This window comes from Pristis pectinata, chromosome 7 (genome assembly GCF_009764475.1).
Source record: "Pristis pectinata isolate sPriPec2 chromosome 7, sPriPec2.1.pri, whole genome shotgun sequence".
NCBI classification, from domain to species: Eukaryota; Metazoa; Chordata; class Chondrichthyes; order Rhinopristiformes; family Pristidae; genus Pristis; species Pristis pectinata.
In genome coordinates, this window is record NC_067411.1 from 103584189 (window position 1) to 103595386 (window position 11198).

Below are 11198 nucleotides of genomic sequence, written 5' to 3' on the forward strand. Positions count from 1 at the left end.
CTTTTCTAGGGCTACTGCGTCACTTGCCACCCTTGTCCTGTAAACGAATTTCTCTTAATCTCTGTGCTTGCTGTGAATTAACTCACTGATGGCTTATCTTTAAGGAAATAGTCTTTCTCCATTAAATCGCACTGCTTTGTAGGAAATAGTCCTAGCTCTTTACCTCTGCTCTTGACCTCAGATTTCCTATTCTTGACCATCTTTGAGATTTTACCACCTGGTTTTGATGATCTCATTATGGAAAACTGTTCTTTATTGTAGGTTAATACTATTTCTGTTCAGTAAAATACATGGGACTAATTGATATGGTATTTCATGCAATCTTATTCAATTCTCAATAATTGCTAATAGATCAAACAATAGATAAGGCATTGTTGAATACAACACCTGTGTTTCCTTGGAATTATTATAACTTGAATCTGAGAGGGGAGTATTTTTTATGCATGCATACTTTTAATTTGTACAGCTAAAATTATACATGTAAGCTTTCTTTTTGCCTGTTTTGTCCACCAACTTTGCTTCCCTCACTTCATCTTTCCCACCTCTCCTTGAGGTAGCAACTTGCCCTTGATTTGAAGCTAGTTGTCCTACTGACACTGTGAGCTCTCACCGGGTGCTATGGGTAGTATTCCAATCTTTTGACAATAGGTTCGATAAGAATTGCTTTGCCTATTTATATGAAGTTAATTTTTATTCCATTAAAACTAAAATAGTGCAAGGAATTATTACTTCTTATAGTTGATTTTGTTTTATTTATTCATGTTTACTTTATCTTTATGTTCAATTAATTATACATACATTTCCCTTCTGTTTGTACCATAAACCTGCATTTCTTGATGGTAGTTGAGTTGATGTTCCAAGAAAACTGATACTAAAATTTTGGTCTTTGTACAACTAATTAAAGCTGACTCCAAGTAAGAAATGCAGCTTTAAAATGTGTTTTATTTGGAAACTTACTTTTATATACCTTATCACTCCCATTTGTTACACAGCTTGAAATAGCACTTAATGTCTCAGACAAGAACTATACTAGTGAAGCTGAACACTCACTTCTTGAGTTGCGTGATAGAAGTGAACCCAGTCAGTCATGCACCTTTATCCCAGAGGAAGATTACCACCCAACAACTGCTGATCAGATTGAGCTTTTTGTTGTAAGTTATTAAGTCTGTTGTTTCCACAATTGTTTTCAACAAAACTCTAAAGCTGAGATTTAAATAATGTTAGAGAATCTTTGGCAGCTGTGGCCTTCTGTAAATAATTCATGGCAAAGCAAATTTAAAAAATAATTTCAAAAATGTATTAAGTTAAAGGTACAAATGCACATCACCAGTTAAACATTTTTTTAAAAACTTGCAAAATATCTATGAAAATATTAGTTTGTGAATATTGGTGTATTGACCATTTAAAATTATATTTATATACACACTGGTCTAATCTCATTAATTACTTGCTCTATTATGCAGAAAGGCAGTCTATCACATTGTCTACATTTTAATTATTAGGTCTTGAGCAAATACTCACATTGAATTGCTGTTTTAAATTTAATATTTATTTACCAGAGAAAATAATTTGAAATTCATTTTACAGGAAGTTATAGAAGTTCCAAGTGAAGGTCCAGTTCGAGGTGAGTAAGTACTAATTTGAAGGGCTATTTTCTCTAGCATTTGTTGTGCAATGCCACGATATTGTTGTGCAATGCCACTATCAATCATGATGCTCAGAATAAAGGAAGCACATAGGAAATTGAAGTTGCTTTAGCAAAACTGACACTTAACTCCCAATGAACTTGCTTAAAGATGAAAACGTGTGCACCTTCTGATTCATCTGTCACAACCTGATATCTGAAAGTGCAAATCCATTTCTAACCTTTGTTTGTTCAGTCTGTTTGACACTGGAATTCAACACCCATTTTACAAATGATCAGAAAAGATTTTTCCCTCCAAATCGTGCTTTAGCTGCTGATGGCTAATTTTTCTTCTTAAAAGAATCTGCACTCGCTGATTTATTTTCAAGTTCTAGATTTGGAATATGTTTAAGTAAATATCTTATTCTTATAAATAAACTTTCATTCTATGTAAATAATCAATGGACATAGAATATGGGGTTGCTGTATGCATTGAATCTATCAATGTATTGAAAAGAATATGTTTATACTTAAAATGCAGAGCAATTTCTTGTTCTCTGGTTAGCTTAACTTTTATGTTGTTTCCCCTTTAGAAGAGGAGCATTGCAGTGCCAAGCATAGTGATGGTTTACAGGACGCTGCATATAAAGATGTGATCTGTGTAAACCAGAAGAACTTGGAAGAAGAATCTGTCCTTGGTAGTGAAGTTCCTTCTTTGCAGATTGTAGTGTGCAGTACTCACAATGCTAGTGATGAATCAAACACTGAATCCAACAGACCTGACAAACAGTGTGCTTCTGCAGAGAAAGATCTGAAGGGTCAACTGGACTTGCAAAAACCTCCTTTTCCAAAAGAAGATTCTACCAAAGCTGGTTTTAGGTAATGCCACTGCAGCAAAGGAAAAGTTACTGTCTCCATAAATCGCTCACTGCTTTATAATACTTTTCACATACTCTAATTCACTAATGTATGATGTAAAAGGAATAGTGTGCTGCCATGCTAATACCACATGATTGTTTTAGGATTTGGTGCTTAATCTCAAATACAGAAAGCAAACCTATCTTGTACTGTTATGAAGCTTGAAACAGTACTTTTTCCTCCTTGATGCTCGATTATATTCCACATATCTTGCAATGTTTTCTTTCCCAGGACCCCAAAGGTTTGAGTTTCTATGTCCATCGGAATTTTCTCTTTCCTCAAATCCACAAGCTTTTGGAAGCTGAGCTGGGCACCAGATAAACATCAGATACCCTTTTGCCTATTGAATATCGATGATTTTCCGGCAACTTGGCCTCGCCCTTTAGCTAAACTTCTCATTGCAAATGTGTTTTGCAAAAATACTTAGAGGTGAAATTTTATAATGCATTTCTATTAACATATTATTTCTATTTGACACCTAAAAGAATTAATTTCTTTCATTAGTAGTTCTTCAGTCACTGAAGAATCTGATGGTGCACAGAACAACGTAGCCAGGAGAAGGTGCAGATTTCCAAAACCAAAACCCAACCTCAGCAAATCCACTTCTAGAAGCCATGCAATAAAGCCTTGTCCTACTACTGAGAGTAAAGAAATCCAAAGCTTTATAGAGCCAACCAGAACAGCATTGCAGAAGGAAAAACCTGGTATGCAAAATGGGCAGAGCCCAATTAACTATATTTTTTCTTTAAAACAAAAAATAAGTTCTTTGTGCTGAAGTTAGCTGTTAACTTGAGGGTCTAAGTCATCACCAGCTCACGGTCACTAATTTGTCTGTGAATATGTGTACACTTAGGGGTGAATCTGGTGATGTATAAATTAAAACTTATTTCAGAATTGTGTAGTATTGGCAGCATGGGTGACTGTATTAAGAAATTATCTTAACTGCAATCCTTTTGGAAATATCTTTTGACAATTGGAATATTTTTATGTTAACCACTTTGGAAACAAATTGAGCACTGTTTGCTTATAAATGTAGATCTTGTTTGAGAAACAGGGTATTCTACTCAAGAAATTCATCTTAAAATAATTTTTACCATGCACTTAACTTCAGAAGTGCCTGATACAGTGGCCTTCTAAGTCCTTGCAGAAATTATAAACTTGTTACTTTAAGCACATTATTTTTATTTAAGGTGAATAACACACAATGAAGCTGGTCCTGTTTTTCTGAGAGAAAATGTTAGTACAGGAAAACAATAATTGTTGATGCATCTGGTTACAGGTAATGAAGCAGAAATGAATCCTGATGACTCCTTGCCAATTCAACTGGTGACAATAGAAGGCAATGAAGAAAACATAACCATAAAGCAGATTCCAACTGAACAACCAAACAGTAAGCTATCGGTACTCGATGGCCAAGAAAAACACGCGAGTGAAGAACGAATGAGCAAGTCTCAGCATCTGGACCGTGAGACCAAGCATCTGAGTGAAAGGTTAAACTTGTTAATAACTGATGAGCAAAACAAATGTGTGGGAGAAGACGATGGAATGAATAGAAGAAAGCATCAGGACAGTGGGTCTGAGCATCTGGGTGAAAAGTTAAACTTGTTGACATCTGATGATCAGAACAAATGTGTGGGAGCAGGGGAAGGAATAAATAGAACTGAACACATGGAAAGTGAATCCAAGCATCTGACCAAAACGTTAAGTTTGTTAATATCTGATGAGAAAGACAGAAGTGTGACAGATAAAGGGCAAATGAGTAATACTGAGCACCTAGACAACAGGATCCACAATTCTGATGCAGAGTTACTAACATCTGATGAACAAGACAAATGTGTTGGAGAGGAAGAACAAATGAAAATGACTGAGGGTCCGGCTGACGGCACTGAGGGTCCGGCTGACGGCACTGAGGGTCCGGCTGACGGCACTGAGGGTCCGGCTGACGGCACTGAGGGTCCGGCTGACGGCACTGAGCGTCCGCCTGACGGCACTGAGCGTCCGCCTGATGACACTGAGCATCTGCGTGAAAGGTAAAGGAGGATAATCTTGTAACAATTACTGTAACATCTAACTGTGCTGTTTTGGCATCTGTTCCAGTGTAAAAAAAAAAGAAATGTAAGGAATTTGTGTGAGATAAAATACATTGTATTTGCAAACAAATAGATTAATAGTTTTGTTTGTATGATGTCAAACGTTTCTTCAGGGTGTCTCCAGCACATATTCAATTAGACACAGCAGTTCAAAGTCAGGATGTTCAACCAGGAATTTCCTCGGAGACATACTTTACACAATCTTCATTGACTTTATGTCATACTGCTGATCCAACGCTGTCTATTGAGGCTACAGAAACAACTCCAGAAGTTTTGTGCTCTGGTTACTCCACAAAGGTGAATAGTATTACATTTTGGCAAGTAAACTTCTGATTGATCTATCTTAAGTAGTTTTGCTATTTATTCCAATGGAAAATTACCGGTAAAATCCTTTGTTGTTATTGCCATTAATAAATCCTGCTATCATGTAAAAAGACAAATTAGGTAATTTTTAAGAAAGAATTGAGGGAAGAGTCTTTGAGAAACTAGTGATTGTATCAGCGCTGTAGAAGATTCAGTGTAAGCCCAGCATTTGTTTGAAGAATGAAGGTTAATGAGCTCAAAAATGTACAGATGCTTGATGAAATTGGAAGTGAAAACAACCTCACTCCAGTGGCGAAAATCTGGTGAATGATTCTGGTAACAATTCAATGAAAATTGGAAAAGATTATGTTGATCTGATTGAAAATCCAGCCCTCACTGTGGTCTTTGCTTTCAAATGGAGCAGCAATGAGCAAATAGTGCTTGGATTATACAGCTTTTCTTCTACCAATTCATTCAATTCCCAGTGGAGATGTGTAGTTTGTTGTTTATAATTGATACACATCACAAAAAGGTACAAAATGAATTATTTTGTTTTATTGTAAACTTGCATTAAAATCTGATTTCTTATAGATTGATATCGAAGAACCTCAAAATGTGGAACACCAAGAAACACTGAAAACTTATGAAGAAAACTTGGGTATGATGCAAGTTTCGTGAACTGATCCTTTATCATCCCACCTCAGTAAATTTACTTCTAGTCCAGAAACACAGAACTAATAGTTGATTGAGTTATTAGTGATTTTAGTTTAAAAAAAACAGGTAAATAGGATTTTTAGACGTGGCAGACAAGGCTGGTACTGGTTGTCTGTCCCTCGTTGCCCTGAGAAGGTGCTGCAATGCTTTCTCAAGTTCCTGCAGTCTGGGTATTGTAATGGAGACATCTGCCAACCACTGCAGAAGGAAACTTTCATCACATTAATGTGGGGCTGGTCTCGCTTATATCCTGACCAAGTAGGGTGGTGGATTTCCTTCCTAAGTGGAGACAAATATAATTTTATTACTGTCCTACGCCACTGTGCGACTTGTGCTTAAGTTGACAGTGCTCCAAAAGGTAATAGAAAAGAACTCTAGTCGTGATGAACAAGAAATGGTATATGTCTGAATCAGGATGATGCGTAATTTGAAATAAACACTTCGCAAGGCAAGTGCACTATGATCTGACAACTATTGACCTTCTAAATGGTTGAAATAAGAGCTGGAAAGTACTATCAAAATACAGCCATCCTGACAGAATAGTAAGTATATGAATGGACACAATTACTGAGCATGGCTAAAATCCGGATAGTTTCACTCAATCTGCAACAGAAATGGGAAGAGAAGGGTAATAGCTTTAACATACTAATTAATGCATTTCTGTGGAAAATTCTCTTGTATTAGGTCTTCTAAAGGCAGCCTTTGTTTTTAGACATGCTTACTGTAATCCTTAAATAATTCAGAATGGCAGATTGTGAGCTTTTATTTTGTTCTGTGGGTTTGCCTGGCTAATCTATATATTGCAGTCCTATTTCCAAAACTGTAAATTTAAATTGGGTATTCCCCAATGATGGTATGGCATCCATTGTGTTAAATTAATCCTTTGTGGTTATGTTTTTTTTTAGGGAACTTAATGGCAGTGGAAAACCCAAAAGAAGAGACAATCATATTAACCTTGGTTGAGATCCCAGCCTCTTCTTTAACAGAGTACAGTGAATCTTCAGCTTCCTATGTCCCTGTTTCAGAAAACACCTTGAGTTTCGCTGAGCTGTATCCACCCCTATCAACAGAAAATATTGAATTTGCTGTGAGGTAAATCCTGTATTTTCTGAATGTTCACTTTGAAACACAACTAAAAGTAGAAGTGCATTTAATGTAAAATTGCACAGAGATCAAAGTGTTGTAAATAAGAGCACAGAAATATTCCTGGGTTATTTTTGTACTTTTTATTGGTGCTTCAGTGGGAAAGTGATTTGAGCAGATTAGTTGTCTTGTACTTAACCTTAAGCTTCCTGTTCTGTGAAGCACCTCTTCAGCTGTTTCTCCTATACCCAGAGGAAATGAATGAGATTCAGAGTATGGGAAAACAACATCGACACTATTTCTAATTATTTTTAAAAATTTAAGTCATTAATCATTTGTCATGGTTAATATCTGAGGGACTGGTGCAGATTTTATTAATTTATCTGCTTTATAGTGAATTAAATATATATGTTTGCTTCTAGATTGATTCTAGATATGTATCTACAAACATAGAATAATTTTGGTTAGAAAAATAATTTAGATTCTTTTCCTTTATTATTTGAAAAAAGTGCATTGGGAAAGCCTGCAGTTGCAGGTTAGAATAGGGGTGTAGCCACATGTAAGAGCTATCTTGCTCATTATAACTAGGCAATTCTATTTTATTTACAATTTTAAGTTTTAGTAGAATCATAAACATTTGCAACACAGAGGGTGCCATCAGGCTATTGCTTCCGTGCTGATCAAAAAAGGATCACCCTACCAATTCACACATTGCAGCAAAAACAGAAAATACTGGAAAACTCAGTCATCAGGCAGGATTTGTAGAAACAGGAACAGTTAAAATGTCAGGTCTTGGATCTTTCATCTGAAATGTTAACTGTTTCTGTTTCACAGATGTTACCTGACCTGCTGAGTTTTCCAGCCTTTTCTGCAGTCTGCAGCTGTTTTTTTTGTTTTTCACACTTTATATCACTAGATCTGCAGGTCATGGCTCTTCAAGTATGCATTCAAGTACTTTTTTAAATAGTTGATGTGCTTGAATATCTGGGTTCAGAGGTTTGGAAGAATTCTAATTTCGTCATTGTTGCCTATTAAATGGCTACGTTACAAGCTTGAATACCAAATACCTAATTTCATCAGAAGCAAGCAATCACTGCAAATGAATGTGAGCCTTATATGTGAGGTCTGTGGTGTTTCATAGACCCTTAGTTAAACCCTGGATACTCCAGCTTATAACATTGTTTCTCACCTTCTGGTGAGTGATAGTGATTGGATAAAATTTCCTCTTCCCTTTTTCACTGCCAAAATCCCTAGATTTGGGCACTTTCAACCTTGGTCCAATTCTGCAAAGGGCTGCTAAAGAAAACCACCACTGTAATTGTTCCATTTGTAGCCAGGAGTAATAATATAGGCTCAAAGGATTTCTGTTGGGTAAATCTAGGAGAGTTCAAACAGTTATGCTGAATTTGAATGGATTTAAATGCATAGCTGCACCCATTTGAAGGGCAGTAGAGTTGTACCTACCACATGCTTACGTTGGTACCTTTTTTGGAGCAGTGAAGCATTACTTTGTACTTGTTGATGCTATTACTGCAGCTGTGTGTACTTCATCCTCGGCCCTGATAAGGTGCAGAATTGCTTGATTTCATTAGCATTTGTGAAAACACAAAACCGGGAATTATATTTTTAAAAGTGCTGGTTCTAAGTTATTAATTAGTATGCTTCTGATTGCAGCTCTGAACCCTCAGTAGAGGCACCTACTATACCCACTGTGTCTGAATCAATGACAGTTATAGAAAGTAACCCTCAACAATGGAGCTCAAATATGCCAAGACTGAATGTGGGACAAATGGATAGAAAAAGGAACGCTGACAGTTTGATTGATAATCAAAATGATTCTGCCAAGAGGAGCTCAGTGGTTGTGTCAAGTCAAGAGGTTCTCAGAGAAAATGTGCCACAGAATGAAGGAATTACTCAATCAAATTTAGCTGCCTTTACACCACTTGAGGTAGGTCTTTATTTCTGTTGGTTTATACTTTGATATGATATTGCAGGGTAGACTTGATTCACAATGTGGTTTCTTTACAAAGGGCATAAAGTGGAGCTGCTGGCACCAGAGTGAAATGTCTGGTGAAATTTATTCAGGATATGTTTTAATTGGTTAATTAGTTACCCCCTACAGTCCAGCCAGACCTGTAACTTTACTGTTGTGAGATAATGTGATTGGCCTCATCTTGTATCTGTTTTACACTGATGGGAGTTATCATCCAAAGTAAATTACTCGCAACTTGTGTGCCATCATCAATAAAAGATTCACAGCCTTTTTCTCGGTGCTATTTCTCAGTGTATCTCAGACTGGGTGATAAAGCAGTGCAAACTTAAATATCCATTCTTTGAATTTTAACTGTTAATGCTTCAGTGTGCAGCATCACTCTGTAATATCCAGCAATTCTTACTTAAGCAGTAAGACTCTAAGTAGCTGCCAGACTTCCTTCTCATGCACTGTTTTCAAAGAAGGGGTAAAGGAGAAAGATTATGCCAGTGAAAAGTTGGAGATTTTTTAACGCTGAGAGTACATGATTGTCTCCGGGCCTGACAAGCAAGTTGTTCCGCAGTACTAGAGAAACAAGGACTGCAGATGCAGAATCTAGATGAAAAAAACAACAAGATGCTTGAGGAACTCAGCAGGCCGGGCAGCATCTGTGGAGAAAAGCAGGCGGTCAACGTTTCGGGTCAGGACCCTTCTTCAGGACTGAAGATAGGAAAAGGGGAAGCCCAATATATGGGAGGAAAAGCAGAGTAGTGATCGGTGGACAAAAGAGGGGAGGCGGGGTGGGCACAGGGTGGTGATAGGTAGATGCAGGTAAGAGACAGTGATAGGTAGGTGTGGGGGAGGAGGGGAGAGCAGATCCACCGGGGGGATGGGTCAAAGGGAGGAGGGGAGGAGAGGGGAGGAAAAAAGAAGTAGGCAAGGAGAAAAAAGAGAGGCTAGAAAATGGAAGGAAAGAAGCATGGGGTGGGGGGGGGGGGGGCGGTTTGGTTTATTTAAAGTGGGAGAACTCAATGTTCATGCTGTTAGGCTGCAAGGTCCCAAGACAGAAAATGAGGTGCTGTTCCTACAGTTTAAATTTGGAATTCTCCTGACAGTGGAGAAGGCCGAGGACTGACACATCAGTGATAGTGTGGGAGGGGGAGTTGAAGTGACCGGCAACGGGGAGATGCAGATCACAGTTTCGGACAGAGCACGTACTATCACTGATATGTCAGTCCTCGGCCTCCTCCACTGCCAGGAGAATTCCAAGCACAAACTGGAGGAACAGCACCTCATTTTCCGTCTTGGGACCTTGCAGCCTAACGGCATGAACATTGAGTTCTCCCACTTTAGGTAATCCCCACTCTCCTTCCCCACACCCCCCCCCCCCCCCACCGTGCTTCTTCTCATCTTCCCTTTCCTAGCCCCTTTTTCCCTCTCTCTCCTTACCTTTTTCATTCTGCAGTACTTATTGTGTTCTTGCTGAAAAGAACAAGTTAATTTAAGTACATTGCCAAACTCTGTCCCACATGTCAGTGATAGACATCTGTGGGTCAAACAACTCCCCTCATTGATCATTATAACTCTCTGTGTTGTCTTTTGTATAGGATTGCTCGGCACCTTCAGCAACTAATACATTAGGTAATTATGGTAAGTGTATGTTTTCACAAGATTTGGCAGTTTTTATGAATGCTCATTAATGATTAGTAACATTTTCCTTATTTTGTTGCTTCCTCCTATTGCTGGGAAACGGGATTATGTTGTAGCTGATTCTGCCTGTCTCTGAACATTAATCCTCTCAATTTCTTTAAATACTTTCCACAAGATATCAAAATGATTCCTTTCCATTTTTTAATATAAAAGTACTTCTTGAATAGAAGTGTTTGCACCAGATAATTTCTGCACATGTTGTGATTAATCTAAAGGAGATTAAAATAAGAATGGGGGATGGTATGAATGGACAGCTATTCAGCATTGTGCCCAACTGATGCTTTACAATTGCACATCACTTACATTCAGGGGCAATCTGCCCTATGTTTTACCTGAATAAATGGTGGTTGAAAAAACATTCTGCTGGATTTACTGTCCATAAATGTGAGTACGTCCTTGGATACAAAAACTGAGCACATTGAGTTTCACTTGTTTGCAACAGTTTGATGAAGCTCTTTACATTGAGCTTGTTCAGTTTGGTGGGCAGGCAGTAGTAAAATAATTTTATGGCTTTTCAAATATTGAATGATTAAATCAGTATGAAACTGACTGGTATACTTCAATGTAATGAGCAAATTGTTCATTTTCCTTGATTCGAAATCAGTGCTTATTGATGAAGTGCTATACATCCTTATTGAAATGTTCATATTGTTGTGAAAACCCATTTTCATTTATATCAATGAAACTGAATAGTTATCACTTTTAAATAGATTAATAATTGTTTAATACAAAGTAATTAATGTATTTAGACTATACTGGTGATTTTATGTTCATGGATATGCAA

At 37.5% G+C, this 11198-nt stretch overlaps 1 protein-coding gene across 1 annotated transcript in view; it reads left to right on the forward strand.

Annotated features, from left to right (window-relative positions):
- LOC127572945 (transcription factor TFIIIB component B'' homolog) overlaps positions 1-10861 on the forward strand; it is a 56833-nt gene extending 45972 nt beyond the window's left edge. Inside the window, exons 18-28 of the mRNA XM_052020670.1 lie at positions 993-1151; positions 1588-1624; positions 2218-2503; positions 3047-3246; positions 3822-4572; positions 4746-4929; positions 5527-5593; positions 6555-6741; positions 8407-8680; positions 10312-10354; positions 10857-10861. Coding sequence (XP_051876630.1) covers positions 993-1151; positions 1588-1624; positions 2218-2503; positions 3047-3246; positions 3822-4572; positions 4746-4929; positions 5527-5593; positions 6555-6741; positions 8407-8680; positions 10312-10354; positions 10857-10861 — 2193 coding nt within the window. The remainder of the gene's footprint in view (positions 1-992; positions 1152-1587; positions 1625-2217; positions 2504-3046; positions 3247-3821; positions 4573-4745; positions 4930-5526; positions 5594-6554; positions 6742-8406; positions 8681-10311; positions 10355-10856) is intronic.
- Positions 10862-11198: the final 337 nt, after the last annotated feature.